The 19,435-nt window shown below is 36.3% G+C and overlaps 1 protein-coding gene across 1 annotated transcript; it reads right to left on the reverse strand.

Annotated features, from left to right (window-relative positions):
* Positions 1 to 6,711: 6,711 nt before the first annotated feature.
* Positions 6,712 to 9,373, reverse strand: LOC121796920 (calcium-dependent protein kinase 17-like). The gene is made up of 5 exons (XM_042195686.1): positions 8,443 to 9,373; positions 7,997 to 8,149; positions 7,275 to 7,686; positions 7,097 to 7,196; positions 6,712 to 6,896 (listed from the first exon to the last, which is right to left on the reverse strand). Exons 1-5 carry the CDS (start codon positions 9,269 to 9,271, stop codon positions 6,786 to 6,788), a joined length of 1,605 nt encoding a protein of 534 aa, XP_042051620.1. The 5' UTR covers positions 9,272 to 9,373; the 3' UTR covers positions 6,712 to 6,785.
* Positions 9,374 to 19,435: the final 10,062 nt, after the last annotated feature.

A 19,435-nucleotide genomic window follows, 5' to 3' on the forward strand; every position in this document is an offset into this window, starting at 1 on the left:
AATTTTATAGGTATCAACCTGATTAAACAGTTGGGCTAGCCTGAAACCCGAGCTTTTAGGATTGGGGTCGAACTTTTATAACCCGAAAAAATCACAACTCGATTAGCCCGCACCCGATTGACTCGCAACCGAGTAGGGTTGGCCCGAAACCCATTGGGCCGACCCGATTGACAATCCTAAAAATAGGGACTTTTGGTGGTCGTCACAAATTGTAAAATAATTGGCCCGCGGGGCTGACCCGATTGACAAAATTAGAAAGAAATGTAGTTAGAAAAAATAATTGAAGTATTGTTAGAGTCTCACCTACTCATTAAAGAGAACATATTTTTTAAAATTAGAAAGTGCATACTCTTTTGTGATGGACTTAAAAGTACATACTTTTATGGGACGGATGAAGTACTTTTTATTTATTTCCTAATATTCTTTTCAAAAATATGTAACATGAACTATTTATTTCTTTCGATCCACTTTTGATTCATTTGAATTCAGCTTCAGCATTAAATAAGGCAACGACTTTTTATTTTTCACTCTTGCAAGTCATCAAGTTTGCCCTTATAAATGTAGAGTGCCCTAAGGTAGACCGTGTGCCAACTGGATTCCATCCCAATCTGCATGTGTATCAATGCACTCCTAGGTGTCTTCCTTCTTAATATCACTCTGTATCTTGTAGTTCCCTATAAGTATTTAAAAATTCTCAACGCAACCTCTATATGATCAACCAGTGGTTGGTGTATGAACTAGCTTACAATTATGACTGCATTGTATAGGAGTGATAGTGTACGTTTCATGCATTGACTTTTGGGTGATAGTGTTTCCTGTCGAATAGAAATATAAATTTTTAATTGACATGAATTTTAATGTATAATTAATAAAATTAAAAAGTTTTAAAAAAAGTATACTCATATTATTGACACTTTATTAAAAAATAAAAATACTCCCTCCGTCCTGGGCTACTCGCTCATTTCTTTTTCGGCTCGGAGATTAAGGAATGAGTGTATAGGAAAGTCAAAAATGACGGCTGTAGGTGAAATTTTTTACTAAAAATGGAAAGAGTGCAAGTAACTTGGGACGCCCAAAAAGGAAATAAGTGCGAGTAGTGCGGGACGGAGGGAGTATGTTATTTTATAGAACGGATAAAAATAAAAATTTGTTCGACAATAGAAAAAGTTTCTTTATTTTTTGACATATTAGGAGAAAAGAGTTTTTATTTCTATCTAACATGAACTATATTTATCTTATTTAAAATTTAGTGGATGATTCAAAATTGACATATAACAAATTAATAAAGGCAGATCGCCCGAATAATTATAAAGTTTGACAAAATTCTGGTTACAACTATAATTTTCAAAAGAGATCAAATGTATCATAATTTAAAATAAAATTCAACTGTCTTATGGAGAAAATATCATATTCTAATTTACCAAGTAGCGCATACATGTATAAAAAATAAAGGTAAAATTGACTAAGTGTAATAAATAATGTCTATGTAATATTTTTTGTCTATCAAATCATACATAATTTCCCGCAAATCATAGATTATGGATGGGACAATTGAGAAAAACATCAAATTATGATATACTGTAATTGGTAATTTTTAAAAGTTGTTGGATTGACCAAAATTTGACCAAGCTTCATACTTTATCTGTCCCCCATTAATTGTCCATTTTTGTCATTTTCATCATCCTACCTTTAATTGTCCACTTTCTCTTTTTTATCATAAATGATAAACATATCTCACATTTCATTAATTCATTCAATTCACATTTCACATTTTATTCCACTAACTTTTTCAACCCGCTTTAATTTACATTTTTAAAAATCCATGCTCAAACCAAAGTGGATAAATATCGGAGGACGGATGGAGTACTTTTCTTGAAGTGGATCCAACAGAGAAGGTTAGCTCTACCACCGAGCAGGCCTCAAACACATCAGCAAGCCCGCTGAGCCTAGTGGCGAGGCCCCAAGATCCCTGATTGATTATCCTGAGGTAAGGGATTCAGACCTAAGTGAATTCGATGTTATTAAGACTGACCTTGATTATAGAATGGAAACTAGCCAAGGGGAGCCAGAAACTTCAGGAAAACATGTCCTTCATGTCCTTCCTTCACGAATTAACAGACGAGTGCCTCCAAAACGGTACTCCCCATAGTGGAATGGAAGAAAAGCCCGCTATCCCATTACCTACTCTATGACTGCCCAGATGACTGAAATGGCACGAGAATTTGAAGCTACCTTATATGGGGATGAAATACCGAACTCAGTAGAGGAAGCAATGAAGCACAAACACTGGAGAGAAGCTATGAAAAAAGAGATGGACGCACTCCTGAAGAACAACACTTGGGAGAAGTGTACATTGCCAGAAGGAAAGAAACCAGTTGGGTGCAGGTGGATCTTCACAATCAAACGACGAGCTGATGGAAAATTGAGAGGTACAAATCTAGACTGGTCGCAAAGGGGTACACTCAGACCTATGGAGTGGACTATGCTGAGACCTTCTCACCTGTGGCGAAAATGAGTACTGTCAGAATCCTACTTTTTGTCGCTATAAATCAGAATTGGTCCCTCCGCCAATTTGATGTCACCAATGCCTTCATCCATGGTGAATTGAAGAAGAAGAAGTATATATGGAGGTTCCCCCTGGATACTCGGATGATTTTGCATCTGGACAAGTCTGTCGCTTAAAGAAAACCCTATATGGCCTAATACAGTTCCCAAGAGTATGGTTTGGAAGATTCTGCCAAGCAATGGAGAAGTATGGCTACCAGCAAGGTAACTCGGACCACACTTTGTTCATCAAGAAAGTAGGTAACAAAGTAACTTGTCTTCTTATCTACGTGGATGACATGATTATCATAGGAAATGATACAAAAGAAATCAAGGAGCTGAGAGCGAACTTGTTTAACGAGTTTGAAATGAAGGATCTAGGTGCACTAAAGTACTTCCTTGGAATTGAGGTCTTAAGATCTAAAAAAGGTATATTTCTATGGCAAAAGAAATATGTTCTCGATCTTCTGACAGAAACTGGTCTACTTGACTGCAAACCAGCTGAGACGCCCATGACACAGAATCATGGCCCAAAGATAGAAGCGGGAGCACAAGCCACAGATAGAGAACATTGTCAATGTTTGGTGGGAAACTAATCTATCTAGCCAATACCAAACCGGACATAGCTTATGCTGTTGGAGTTATAGCCAGTTTATGCATAACCCATAGGAGGAACACATGAATGCAACAATGAGGGTGGTGAGGTACCTAAAGGGCACAGTAGGATACAGAGTTTTGCTAAAAAGTGAAGGGCACTTGGAAGTCTCGGGGTACACTGATGCTGATTGGGCGAGTAATCAGATTGACCAAAAATCTACTGTCGGATACTTCGCATTATAGGTGATAACCTTGTCACTTGGAGAAGCAAGAAACAGAAAGTTGTGGCACTTTCTAGCGCTGATGCAAAATTTCAAGGAGTCAAGAGTGGAATCACGGAACTCCTATGGATACAAAGACTGTTGACAGAGGTTGGCTTTCCACCCACTCAGAAAAGCAAATTGTTCTGCGACAACAAGGCAGCAATCAGCATAGCAGAAAATCTTGTCCAACATGATCGAACAAAACATGTGGAGATTGATCGCCACTTCATAAAGGACAAGATTGAGAAAGGGATCATTGAGCTACCCTTCGTTCGATCAGAAGACCAACTTGCAGATATTCTAACCAAAACAGTCAACTCAAGGATGTTTGAATATGTACTGGACAAGCTAATCATTGGAGATGCCGTCACTTAGCATGAGGGGAAGTGTTAAAATATAGAGGGAAAATGGTAGTTTCTAGGAGTATACCATTTATGATATCATGAGTCCCAATTTGTAGAGTTCATGTGCTCATTTATTGTGTAAGTTCAAGAGTCTCCTCCATCCCTATAAATACATAGATGTAGGATATTCACAATACCAAGTTGAAATCAAATTCCCTATAATGTCTAATGCTTCTTCCCTCTCAGTTATCCAAAACAATACATACATCATCATTAAAGGGAGACTGTTTTACCTGCGAATTCCTTTTACAAGAGATTATTCATTGAAAAGCCAAATATCGTTCTACACTTGAGATTGGAGCAAGAGAATAAAGAGAAGACTAAAGCCATCAAGATTCTATCTTTGGGTTGTATCATAGATTGTTTAATGGTTTCATACTTTACTATGAATTTTGTTACTTCATTCATAAGTAACTAATTTGTTGAATTCTGAGGATTGGAAAATAGTTCTTCATGTTTATTTTATTCCTATATTTATACCCCAAGACTTATATTTACTTTGTTCAATTTTTTATATAATGCTTCAAGTTGCATGACACATCTTATCGATTTATTGGCATGTGGGGGAATCGAAAGATGATCCATATGTTAGATTCAGATTGATGACACTATAGTTAATATCCAAAAAAAGGTAAACCTAAGAGTGAACGCATTATGAGGGTCTAAATTGTGCTTTTAGGATCTATTAACTAAGATTGACAACCTTAATGCTAGTAATCCACGTTGTTCGGTCAACTGCAGTAATTAGGTGATTTGCCTTAGTAATCCTGGAGTTGTTGTATGGATATCATAATTGTGTATTGAATAAATTGAAGTAGTTAACCTTATCCCTATAATTCCCTTTGTCTCCTCTATTTTTTCAAGTCAATTCATTCTATGCTTTAATTCACTTTGCTATTTAATTGCTTTTGTTTATTTAATTGTGTTTTTCAAACTAAACTCCGTTGTCTAAATAGTAGTTGAAAATAAGTACTTGATAGCCAACCTGTGTAACTATTTCCTGTGTTCGATATCCGATACTAACCTTGACCTATACTAGAAATACTTTTATGTTTAGATTGATATCTTAGAAAAGTCTAGAATGCTAGTAGTTTGGATTTTTACTGTTCTTTAATTTTTGTTTTCAATTTTCTACTGGCAGTGCATGCGAACACGCTATGGGAAGGACATCATAGAGCCATTAGACTTTAGATCGCAAGAACCTATAGGAAACTCAAGTGTGAAAAGATGGGAGATCATGAGCGCATCGCAAGTTTGCAACAGAGAGTTGATATGCTCGTGGTAGAACTGGCAGAATAAAAGGCTGAAGAAGAGAGATTCAGTGAATGAAATTCATGTGTTCTCAGGTAGCTTCAGCGGGATTTTTTTTCACTTTATCAACGTAGAGTAAAGTAAGAGAAAGAATAAATAGTTAAACTGGAAAACGAGATGGAAGGCTCGAACTATCGTGTGGAATAGCGAGTAAAGTTACCAAGCAGTGAAAGTACTCTGTAATTTACGAGCACATTGTGAGTGCAAACCCAGTCATTAACCTTTAGCTATTTTAGTGGTTTTTATGTGTTGAATGTGTGCTAAGCGACTTAGAATTAAAATGAAAACTACTACAATAGATTAATTTATCACTTTATTGTTTAGTTGTGGAATGAATGAACACGTAGTGTAGTATTGAGGTAGAGAATAGAGCTTAGGCCATGTTTAGTTGCCAAGATTTTATCTGGGAAAGTAATCTGATTCCTTAAATTTTAAATTCATGTGTTTGTTTCTGTTTTTTATCAAACTGGGAAAGTAATCAAAATCCTGAAACAAGGAAAGTTAGTACAACTTTCCAGGATTCTGAATCCTAACTTTTCTTAGGTATTCTTTTTTCTCAGTTTTAGGATTCTTACCTATTTAATGCAATATAGTACAGTTTATTATTATTATTATTATTTTTATTATTATTATTATTATTATTATTATTATTATTATTATTATTATTATTATTATTATTATTATTATTATTATTATTATTATTATTATCATCATCATCATCATCATCATCATCATCATCATCATCATCATCATCATCATCATCATCATCATCATCATCATCATCATCATCATCATCATCATCATCATCATCATCATCATCATCATCATCATCGTCGTCGTCGTCGTCGTTATTATTTATTACAATGTTTTAAAAATAATTTAAAAGTATAAACCATAATTAATTTCAGAAATAATTTAAAAGTATAAACCATACTTAATTTCAGGATAATAAATAACTATAATTTAAATTATCATAATTATAACTATATTATTAATATTTATTTTTATTTTTATTATCATAATAATAATAATTTATTAAATAATTAAATATAATTATAATTATATTATAATAATAATAATAATAATCTTATTTATTATTATATTATTATATATTATGATGTATAATCCATATTTAAACTATCCATCGTAATAATAAATAAAATAATATAATTATTATCATTTATAATTAATAATTTATTAAATAATATGTATTATTATTTTTTATAAATAAAAAATGATAAGTATATTTTTAGTTTAGTGTTTAAATCAAATATATACTTTCAAATCTTGATATTTTCCAAACACGGGAAAGTAAAGTTATTAGAAATCATATCCTAGTGATTCATTTTCCAGAAATCATTTTCCTTGCCAACTTTATTTTCCCGCTAATCAAACATGGCCTTGTGTTTTGCGAATTTACTGAGTTACTAAGAGGTATAGAAGAGCAAGACTGGGCCCTTTTCTTTTTCCTCTCTTAGACATCATTATAGCCATTTTCTTTTTCCTCTCTTAGACATCATTATACATGTTATGTTTAGAAAAATGCTACAATACAAATCTAAATATGTTTGTACATAAAGCCTGTCATATTAGTATCCCTTCCCTCCATCAACGAAAATATATTTGCATATTCAGTTCAGAAAATACACAAATAAATACTCATAAATCACTCTTGGGGGCCCTCGGTAAAAACACCACTTCTTCTTTTCTTTATAGCCTTATCTGGATTACCTTTCTTCATCATAGCTACAAATTCTTCGTAGTTCACCCGACCATCCTGCACAGTTTTTAAACATGTAATCCATCACTAATTTAGTTATTTCTATTACAAAATACGGAGTAGTTTATTACTCTATCCGTTTCAGATCGCACATGAGTTGTGAAAATGATCATAAATAGTTCACCCTTTACTTTAACTATTTATTATCATTTTCACAAAACATGTGCAAAAAGAAACAGAGAGAGTAGTATTCTTACATTATCAGCATCAACTTCGGAGACGATTTCATTGATGTCCTTGTGAGTAGCCATGCCAAATTCTTTGAGAGCACGCTCTAGTTCTTCAATGGTAATGTAGCTGATGGTACATATAGTTTGAAAAGAAATGAGTAATATAGACATGAAAAGAGGTGCGCGTGAATGAAATGAAAATTACCCGCTGTTGTCTTTGTCGAAGAATTGAAAGGCGGTGTAAAGATGTTCCTCTCTATCCACTCTATTCATGTGCATTGTTGCTGTAATGAATTCTTCATAGTCTATGGTGCCATTTCCATCGGCATCGGCAGCTTCCATCAGTTGTTGGACTTCACTTTCGGTGAGCTTTGTTCCGGAATTCGACAATCCTTGCTTCAGCTCTTCTAGGGTTATCGTTCCGCTGTTATCCGTATCCATCCCCTTGAACATTTGTTTCAGCCCCGTGATTTCTTCCTCCGACAAGCACCCCGCGATCACTCGCAACGCTACCTTCTTGAACTTATTCATAGCTCTGAATTGTTTCAGCCTGCTGAGGACCGCGTTGTCTAGTGGAGTATCTGGTGCTTCTCCTTCCTCCTTAATCCAAGGATGATCTGCAATGCAATTATATGTATACATCATATTCTCACAAAATGCTATGCAATTAACAAACAAGATTATATGGTACTGATAAAATGCAAACTCTATTGTTGAAACTCCAAACTCCTCAACAATGTCAACACAATGTCAACAAATAGTAAAGTTTCAAGATTTTGATGTCAGCGCGTTGAAACTTTTTGTTATTGTTATTTTGTCATCTGTTGGTATTTTCTAACTGTCCAGATAGTTTGAAATTTGTATAATATTTAGAATTTGCATTCTGATTACATCCCAATAATATATATACTACATAGATATACTTACTGAGAACTTGGGCTGCTGTGAGCCTTTGGGTGGGGTCTGAAGCCAGCATCTTACTCACTAGGTCCTTTGCCCCATTCGAAATGGTCGGCCATGGGTCCGCTAAGAAATCTACGTGTCCCTCTAGAATCGCGTTGAATATCTCCGCCTCCGATTCTGCACCCAAAATTCAACACCACCTTGCCTTTATTAGATTGTATTTCTCTTGAAGTAGGAAGCAGCATATAATTATTGTCTAATTGTAACTAGTTTGAGGACTTTTTAGAATGATCAGAAAATAAATCGGTGAAGACTTGCCCAAAACGGACAATATAAACTAATGTTAACTTACCTAGAATTTAATACCACCTTCCCATTTATTAGACTGTATTTTACTTGAAGTTGGAAAAATTGTTTAATGGGAATGACACAGAATTAAATGCGTGCAATATTAAACTAATGTCACCTACCTGCCCAAAAAGGAGGAACCCCAGAAAGAAGAATGTAAAGCATGACACCAATACTCCAAACATCAGCTTCTGCTCCGTAGCTTCTTTTCAATACCTCAGGAGCTATGTAATAGGCGCTTCCGACTACGTCTTTGAATTCCTCTCCCGGTTTATAAAACACTGAGAGGCCGAAATCCGTAGCCTTGAGTGGCGAATCTTCGTCCTTATTCAACATCAGGAAGTTCTCCGGCTTGAGATCCCTATGAATGATTCCCATCATATGGCAAGTGTGCACGATCTGGACAATGGTCCTCATGAGCGTCGCGGCCTCCTTCTCGGTGTAATGGCCTTTAGCAATGATCTGATCAAAGAGCTCCCCACCGCCACAAAGCTCCATCACGAGATGGACTGAGTGCGCGTCCTCGTAGGCCCCCTTCAAGTCCACAATGTTCTCCTGCCCCGTGAGATGGTACATGATCTGCACCTCCCTCCGTACATCCTCCACGTCCTCCTTGCTCTCCAGCTTGTGCTTTGCTATGATCTTGCACGCGAACTGCTCCCCTGTCTTCTTGTCCGTGCAAAGATGGGTCACCCCAAACTCCCCCCGCCCCACCTCTTCCCCAATCGTGTAGTGCTTGTTGATGTCCTCCATCGCCCGCTGCAGGACCGTCCCCATCTTTGGTGAACCAGCCTTTGGGGGTGAACCTGCCTTTGGGGATTCGGATGTGGGAGGGGTGATCATTTGGGGGGCTTCAGGAGCGGTGGTATCGGTTGCGTCATCGTTGGTGGGGACGGTGTCGTCGGCAGGAAGGGTGTCGGTGTCGTCAGGCTGGGAGCAGCAGTTGCCCATTGGTTTAGGGAGGGAGCCGGCGAGGGCGCCCTAGGAAAGAGGGCCAGGAGGAACTTTGGATATATATTTTTTTTATGGAGGCTGGATGTTGATGAGAGGAGAGAGAAGCATGCATGGGCGCGGTAATGAGGAGAGAGAGATAGAGGGGTAATGGAAGTTACTGCATTGGAGAGATTTTAGGAGGGAAGAGAGGAAACCCCATGGCCATGGAGATACAACTAAGTTCAATTTTTCATATTTACATGTTAAATAATATTATGATCCATGTTCTAATATTTTAGATAGTCTAAAGCTGTAATTAGGGGTGATTAACAGTATTGAAACTTTATTATATTGGGCTATCATATCTGGTTTTAATCGAATTATCAATTACACTTTTGAAATCGTAACCAATTATCGGACTGTTAAATAAAAACCAACATATCAATTCCAATAGGCTGATACATACTATATATTTTAACTTCCCTTTTATAATAAACTGACACATGCTATATATTTATTTAATATTTATTTTATTTAATATAAGAATATATTAGTCCATAATTAAATTAAGCTTATGGCAAAAAAACATAGGAGTGCTATGGCATATCCTTATCCTTAGTTCACTAATTAGCTAGCTTTATTATCTTAGTTTGAATATCTCGTTGCCTGCCTACATCCAAATGAGGGGGTTTGGGGTAATACTCGTGTCGTATCAAATGTATCTATTTTTTTAGGGAGTATTTCTCTATCATCTAATCTCATATATAGTATATTTATATACCAAAATGTAATATTTAAATTTTTCTTTAATAATAAATTACTTTTGAAATAATGCTTAATCATTTATTCGATTTTCCAAAGATGTTTTATTTTATTACAAAAATTCTTGCCATTATTTTTATTTATTTTAATCCTCATATTATACTGCTCTTAGCTTCTTAATCCCACATAAAATTTAATTGAATCATATTAATTAATTCTATGCAATATTTAATTTTGCCCCCTATCGGCGAATTTCACGCCGTAAAATGATTTGCAACTAAGCCATGTTTTTGGGATGTTACATAGATAACTATTTTAACATAAAAACAAACCAAAATAAAACAAAACAAAACTTCATTTCGTTGGTCTTCTAAGTGGATTGTACATATAAATATGTGTGCATTTAAAGATTTTTCAGTCGAAAAATAGTGTTAGTTTAGTTCCAAATAACTTTATTCTGCACTTGTTCCTGCAAGGTTAGTTAGAAATCGGAAGGAAGATGTTTCTTCAAAATTTGACATTATAATAAACAAATAATTCAAAAAGATGTAGCTCCTTCGAAACGTTGTACTATCTATAAACTAGTAGATTCACTAATGCTAACTAAATGTTTGCAAAACAAAATCGAACAGAGTAAAGACAAATGTACAATAAAATAAAATCATACATGGCTGTGCGAAATGTTAATAACAAACTATTCAATAATCCATGTTAATTCTTTTATAGATGGTTGCAGATTTATTGGTATAACATTTGTAATTGTATTAATTTGGCATAACTAATTTCTGCTATCAATTCGCGGATTGCTTCTTCCATTTCAGGCACAGATCATATGCTGCAAAAATAAAGAAATTGTACGTAGAGGTTAGTAAGAGGCCAAGCTAAAATTTACTAGCCAATATTGTGCAATATGAAAATACACGTATTGTTACCGAGAACAATTGTCATAATGTTGAGAATGTCCCCTCAAATGTAAGAATGACCACAGTAGGGAGGCCACAGCGGACTATAGGGGGACGGGAGGGCGCCGCGGCGGGGTTAGGTGGACGGGAGAGAGCCACATTTGCAACGAGGACATGGCGGTGGCGGCGGAAACGCGGCGGTGTCCGACTCCAATTTTTTTTTAATTTTTTATCTAAAAAAACTATTCCGAAATCATTTTTTTCATTACATTCCATTATATTTATTTTTGTCCAATTAATTTTGTTCTAGTCCAATTAAAATATACCAATAATTGATAAAATAATGTGATTTATGTTGGAGATATAGTGGCCTTTACACTGGCAACCCTTGCTATTACAAAGAACACAAAGCTGGAAGGTAAATGTAACAAATAAATTACAACGAAATTAAAGAGATGCAAACTAAAGTATTCTTCAAGTCGAGTCGAGGTATCCCTCTCTCCGCAAGACGAAATACGCCCCGGCTAGTGCTCACGGATTGGCGTAATGTCCCCAAAGATGAAACGACTTTCCTCCTATCGAGTTGAAGCACCTCAAACTCGTAGGCTCCGGCGAACTTGAATTGGAGGCGAGAACCGAGCTAGACAATGCTCCTAGAATGCCCACTAGAATGCTTAAGTGATGTAGAGAGAAGATTTGTTTTTGTTGTCTTCTTCTCCTCAAAACAAGCCTATTTATAGGCTAGGAAACACAAGTGAAAGGTCTTGTAATTAGGGCACCTCATAAAGGTTACACCATGTGAAAGGCCAAAGGCCTAGCTTTTTGAAATTATCACATGTGTTTTTCTACAATCCCCCACATTGGTTAGAGCGCTGCAAGCTCAAACCAACACTAGACATGTATGCATGTATGCAGACTCTTTTGCTCAGTTCTCAGGAAACGATACTGTATTTGGAGAGGTAACTTGTGGTTTTGAACCTTCCATAGTCAACACTATCGGACATACCGGCGGACTAGTGGACGCGATGCCTTGAACTATTCCTCTTTGGTGTATGCCTAGTCAATAGCATTAACACAATATTGTCTCAACTCCATCAGTTCTCACGTTTGTGTCCGATTCGGCCGTGGAACACCTCTTTGGAATTCATAAGTGACTTACTCACACGAAGCGGCCTCACTTCTCACTTATATAGGTGATTCTTTCATGAGTATCCTGCCATACTGCATCTCCTTGAGATTTCAAGAATCATTAAAAGTCAAAAGACTTAACCTCTTACCACCTGCAGGTTATAACACTCAAAGCTTTCTAAAGAATGGGCGAAGATTAAAAATCTTCTAAGTGTTACAGCTAGATTTGTATAGCTTCGTTTTCCCATTGAACCAATCCCATGGGATCTCCAATCGTTTGGTTGGGTTACCACTATACTCATCTTTTAAGATGTGGTTTTCAGTCCCATTCCTTTTAGCAATTTATGCATTTGATCACGGTTTAAACCTTTTGTTAACGGATCCGCTAAGTTATCCACTGACCTTACTTAGTCAACTGTGATAACACCACTTGTGATCAATTGTCTGACGGTATTATGTCGCCGACGAATATGTCGAGACTTACCATTGTATAAGCCACTGTGTGCTCTACCTATAGCTGCTTGGCTATCACAGTGTATCACTACTGTCGGCACTGGCTTCTTCCAACATGGAATATCTTCTAGGAAGTTTCTAAGCCACTCGGCTTCTTCCCCTGCTTTATCCAAAGCGATAAACTCAGATTCCATGGTGGAACGAGCAATATACGTCTGTTTCGTTGATTTCCACGAGACAGCACCACCCCCCACAGTGAACACAGAAAATGAGTCTTTTGAATCAGAGATCCAATTTGCATCACAGTACCCTTCAAGTATTTGGGGATATTTTGTGTAATGCAACCCAAAGTTAAGAGTATACTTCAAGTATCTCAAAACTCTACACAGAGCTTTCCAATGTTCCTTACTTGGGTTGCTCGTAAATCGGCTCAACTTGTTTACAGGACAAGCAAGATCAGGTCGAGTACAGTTTGTGATAAACATCAAACTTCTTATGACCTTTGCATACTCTTCTTGAGCAACAGAATCACCCATATTCTTGCTCAGATGGACATTGAGCTCCAAAGGAGTCTTTGCTGGCTTACAATCAGACGAGTTGAATTTCTTAAGCATTTTCTCAACATAATGAGATTGCGTTAAGGCAATTCCCTCATTAGTCCTCAATATTTTGATTCCAAGAATCACATCAGCTAGACCCATATCTTTCATATCGAAATTTCTTTTCAACATGTTTTTTGTCTAGTTAATAATGGCACTATTGCTGCCCATTATCAACATATCATCAACATACAGACACACAATAACAAAACCGTTATCTGTGTTCTTAATGTAAACACACTTATCGCACTCATTGATAGTGAATCCATTTGCCAACATCACGTTGTCAAATTTCAAATGCCATTGTAATGGTGCTTGCTTCAACCCATATAATGACTTTACCAGTTTGCATACTTTACGCTCTTGCCCAGGCACAACAAACCCTTTGGGTTGTTCCATATATATTTCTTCTTCCAGATCACCATTCAGAAACGCAGTTTTCACATCCATTTGGTGAATCTCAAGATTGTGCAAAGCAGCAATCGCAAGAAGCACCCGAATGGAAGTGATTCTCGTAACAGGTGAATAGGTATCAAAAAAGTCATGCCATTCTTTCTGCTTAAAGCCTTGGACAACTAGGCGAGCTTTGTACTTATCTATAGTACCATCGGGCTTATATTTCCTTTTCAGAATCCACTTGCACCCTAAAGGCTTACAGCCTTCAGGCAAGTCTACTAACACCCAAGTGTTATTTCTCATGATAGATTCAATTTCACTGTTGATAACTTCTTGCCACCACGCCGCGTCTGGGCCAGACAGAGCTTCCGCCAATGACTTTGGTTCGTCATCCAACATAAAAGTTATGAAGTCAGGACCAAATGTTTTAGCAACTTTAACTCTTTTACCACGTCTTGGTTCAACATCCTCAGGACTTGACCTCGTCCTTTTTGGAGGATTAGAACTAGTGGATTCATCCATCATTCTTTCACTAGAACGATCCTCTTGCCTCTTGCAAGGGTATACATTCTCAAAGAATATAGCGTTCCTTGACTCAATCGTTGTTCCTTCACCCACGCCAGGCACAGCTGACCTATGGACTAGGAAATGATAGGCACTACTATTAAGTGTATGGCCAATAAAGATGCAATCGACTGTTTTAGGGCCTATTGCAACTTGTTTCGGAGGTGGCACTTCTACCTTCGCTAAACACCCCCACACTTTGAGGTATGTATATGAAGGTTTCTTCCCTTTCCACAACTCATAAGGAGTCACATCCCTATTTTTTAGTGGAATTTTATTCAGGATATGATTCGCTGTTAACACAGCCTCCCCCCACATGTTCTGGGATAAACCAGAATTAATCAACAGAGCATTCATCATCTCTTTAAGTGTTCGATTTTTTCGTTCAGCAACTCCATTTGACTGGGGAGAATATGGAGCCGTTGTTTGGTGAATTATACCACTTGCATGACATAATTCTGCAAACGGGGCTACATACTCACCGCCTCTATCACTTCGAACACACTTAATTCGACAATTAAGTTGATTTTCGGCTTCATTTTTGAAGTCTTTAAACGCTTCAATTGCCTCATCTTTACTTCTTAATAAGTAAAGGTAACAATACCTTGTGCAATCATCTATAAATGTGATGAAGTACTTTTTACCACCTCTAGTTTGCACAAATTTTAAATCACATACGTCTGTATGGATTAACTCTAGAGGTTTTGTGCTCCGTTCTACCGAGCGAAACGGTAGCTTGGTCATTTTTGCTTCAACACAGACTTCACATTTTTCTTGTGAGTTAAACTTATCTACTTTTAGTAAATTAAGATTTACTAATCTTTTTATAGCATTTAGATTTACATGTCCCAATCTTTTATGCCATAAATCAGAGCACTCAAGCAAATAGGAGGATGTATCATCTTCCTTATTTCTTAATCCTTTTCCACGGTGAATGACCGTAACATTCAGCTCAAAAAGCCCATTCACTAGGTGACCTTCACCTATGAACTTTTCATACTTGGTCAATATAACCTTTTCACACTCAAATTCTAGTGAAAATCCATGATTTACTAGAAGTGAGCCTGACACCAAATTATTTCGGATGTCAGGGACATGCAGCACATCCTTGAGGGTAAGAACCTTTCCGGATCCTAATTTTAGGAACACATTACCCACACCAACCACCTCGGAAGAGGCTTGGTTTCCCATACGTACTTTTCTACCTCCAACAGATTTGTAAGTAGAAAAAACGCTTCTCTCGGAGCACACATGACATGTGGCACCCGTATCAACAAACCATTCATTTGGATTATTACCATGGTCCACGTCGGAGACCACTGCGATCACCTCGTGATCTTTGTTGTTTATAACAACACGTTCAAATAATTTGTACAGTATTGTTTCCAACAATAAGTACACAATTATATTGAACCAAATGTGCATTGGTATATTCATCAACCCATGCATCCCAATTACTACTACCAAATCTAAATTGGTCTTGCTTGTCAAATGACAAACGAGAAACATCATTCTCAAGAGAATAGATCTCAAGGAATTAACCACTCCATAGCGCATCGACATTGCGACCGTTCGTTGCTTTATTCCAGCTTTGAATTTCATGTTTCCTCCGTCATCGGTCGACATGATTTCAACAAGAGTACAATATTTCGTCTTGCGATTGTTGGAGATATAGTGGCCTTTACACTGGCAACCCTTGCTATTACAAAGAACACAAAGCTGGAAGGTAAATGTAACAAATAAATTACAACGAAATTAAAGAGATGCAAACTAAAGTATTCTTCAAGTCGAGTCGAGGTATCCCTCTCTCCGCAAGACGAAATACGCCCCGGCTAGTGCTCACGGATTGGCGTAATGTCCCCAAAGATGAAACGACTTTCCTCCTATCGAGTTGAAGCACCTCAAACTCGTAGGCTCCGGCGAACTTGAATTGGAGGCGAGAACCGAGCTAGACAATGCTCCTAGAATGCCCACTAGAATGCTTAAGTGATGTAGAGAGAAGATTTGTTTTTGTTGTCTTCTTCTCCTCAAAACAAGCCTATTTATAGGCTAGGAAACACAAGTGAAAGGTCTTGTAATTAGGGCACCTCATAAAGGTTACACCATGTGAAAGGCCAAAGGCCTAGCCTTTTGAATTTATCACATGTGTTTTCCTACAATTTATGGTTGTGGCGTGACTGTTATCGGGCTGAATAAGTTTTTGTGGTTGTGGAAAGTTTTTTTGGCTGTGCTTTGGTGGAATCGTTGTTGTTCCACTCGATTGTGGACACTCTAAGTACTAGTGATTAAAGAAAAGAAATCTAAACTGAAGACTTCAACCTGAAAAGAAGAAACTAAAGTTGACTTTGCTCCTAAAGTATGTCTTTATTGTAAATAAATGATAAAATGATTAGTGCACTTTATTTAAAGCATACCAAAATAAAAGAGGGATCAACACAAAAGTTTTGCTTTAAAGTTTGTATTTGCATAAATAAAAGAGTAGAGCTCTTTTTTAAAACAAGAGAAGAATCAAACAAAAGTTTTGCTTTGAAAGAAAAAGTAAGCCAGTGTTTTGAATATTATTTTTCTTGAATAAATAGTGAGTGTTAAATAATACAGTATAAATTATTATGATCAGTGTCACAATCGTGATCAAAACTGACTTATTATCCAAATCCAGATTACCGAATTCGGACTCCATAATTAAATTTATTTTTAATGCTTAAGATATTTTATGTATATTAAGTAATCAAGCTTGTTGCTAGCTCGGTTTAATATCATACTTTTGTCCAAAAAGTGTTAAGAGTTTCAGGGCATTTATATACTCCCTCCATCTCAACAAAGTTGACTCTTTCCTTTTTTGACAAAAAACAAAACATATAATCATTTTATTTTGGTCAGTCACCTATTTTACTTTCTCCTATCTCTCTTAGTTTTTTACTATATCATGTTTTATTTTATTACTATTATTTAATTTATTCAACATAATTTCTTAGTTTTTGTGTTCAAAAGAAGTAAGCTAACTTAATTGGGTCAGACGGAGCACTATATTGGAAATAAATTTCAACTAACTATGTTTTATAAAATTAAGTCTTGTTCAAAATATCTATTGGGGATAATATCACCTCCGACGGACTGAGACGTGATTCCTAATCATTCTTATATACACTAGTTATCGTTACCTAATATGCCGTTACGAAAAACTTGCACCTCTTGACAAATCAAAATAGAGTATAACTATAATACTGCCCGCTCAATGTTAATTTCAGAATTATAAGATTAAATCACCACGAAGATATCGAAATTAGTTTAACTAGCATGAAATACTTATCATTACGCAATTCATCCACTGTTATATAGCACTCAAGTATAGCCTGTCACCTAAGATATGAAATGACTTTAGATCAACAACGATATGAAATGACTTTAGATCAACAGTAGCAATCGTCCACGATATATTTTCCATGTTGTAATATACCACTTCCTCTGTTCACCATTAAACAACCTATATTTCTATTTTGTAATATCCATCATTAAATATCTAATTTCATTTTTAATATTTTTAGTAATTGGTGCTCATATTCACCTAGATCATTTCACTCATAAGTTTTTATAAAATTAATATACAAAGTAGGATCTAAATTCAAACACTCACTTTCCTTTATATTTTTTGAAACTCATGTAAAGTCAAAATATGAAATTTAATCAAAAAATGAATATTCCCTCGAATCAAATTTAGTGTGGGCATGGTTTTTAAGAATTGTGAATAATAGTGGGTTGGAAAAGTTAGTGAAATATGAGGTTGAATTTTTTATATGGGTTTTATAAAAGAATATGAATTGGTGAGTTAGTGGAATATGAGACATACTTATCATTAATGGTAAAAGTGAAATGTGACTCTTATTGTGGGACAGACCGAAATGGTAAATGTGACTCTTACAGTGGAACGGAGAGAATATATCACAATAAACCTCTTAAAATTTAGTTAGATTATTAATGCTCAAGTATATTTTTAATCATTTTATATAGAAATTAAATACTCCCTCTGTCCCATATTTTTATTTCTATATCTGGTTTTAATCGGATTGCCAATTCCACTTTTAAAATTGTAACCGGTTATCAGACGGTTAAATAAAACCCAACATATCAAATCCAATAGGTTGGTTTCAGTTCAAAGAAAAATAGAATGTTTAGTGGCGGTTGATCGCGTCACCTCCACTACAAAAAAAACTGCGTTTACCGAGCACCAAAATGTTCGGAAAACCCTAAGTGCTAGGAAGAATAGTGTTTTCCGAGCATAAATCATGCTAGCTATTTGCTCCGTCGAAATTATCTCCGAGCACTTTGGTGAGCAGAACACTAGTTTTTCCGAGGACTTTCGGGTGCTCGAAAGTATCGGTCAAGTCCTCTATGCGAAGTTTTGTGCACCGGAAGTGCTCGAAATTTCCCAAGTACCAACTTGTGCTCCTATTTCACCTACCTACTCTTCCTAGCACTTGCATGCGGTCAAAATATGCGAGCAACAATAGATTTTTCAACAATGCTAGCACAATTTGGTGCTAGGAAGGTTTTAATTGTCATGTTATATTGCGAGTTATGTGCTCAGTCCTTCAACTTTTTCATATTATTCATTATATTTTTAGTTTTTTTTATTATTATTCAGTTTCATTTTAAATTTTTATCCAATGACATTAAATTAAAAATAGGAATACAATAAACAAATTTAAAAAACATTAAACTCAAAATGTCAAATGCAAGCACTAAATTATTTCATTAAGTCATTTAAGTTCAAAATGCTTAAAGTCAAATTCTATAATTCACCATTTTTTTCATTAAATGCTACTCCATTCCACAAGAATATGCATTCTTTTCTCTTTAATCCGTTGATGAGCTTGCAGGTTCACGGTGTCTGGTTAAGCAAGGATCTTCCCTCCTGATCAGGATAGAAATCCCAACCAACCTGAACCTGGCATCAATAAATTCCTCAACCCACTTCTACTGGTTAGTATAGTGGAGGTAAGGGTCGAATCCCGCAGAGATGGACGCGCTTTGGGTAATTGTGGTGATAATTTGGAGGGTTTTGGTTAGCTACCACGCTTGAGTTGAGATTCTACCTAGACAGGAATTAAAGGTGGTACTCTACTGACTGGGTGGGACACGGTGTAGTTGTGTACGTTGTAGTTGTGTACAACGTGAATGACATGTAGTTGTGAACCCTAGACAGGAATTAAAGTGAATGACATGTAGTTGTGTACGTGAGAGTGGGGGACACGGTGTTTCAGGAACATGTGGAAAGTACTCAGTTACTATAAAAGGCTAAACGGAATATCAGAGAAAAAGTGGTGGTTGGGTGGCTACACTGTCAGATCTGTAGGGTACCAGCAGAAAAGCAAAGGACA

Source organism: Salvia splendens, chromosome 1 (assembly GCF_004379255.2).
Source record: "Salvia splendens isolate huo1 chromosome 1, SspV2, whole genome shotgun sequence".
Classification (NCBI taxonomy): Eukaryota; Viridiplantae; Streptophyta; class Magnoliopsida; order Lamiales; family Lamiaceae; genus Salvia; species Salvia splendens.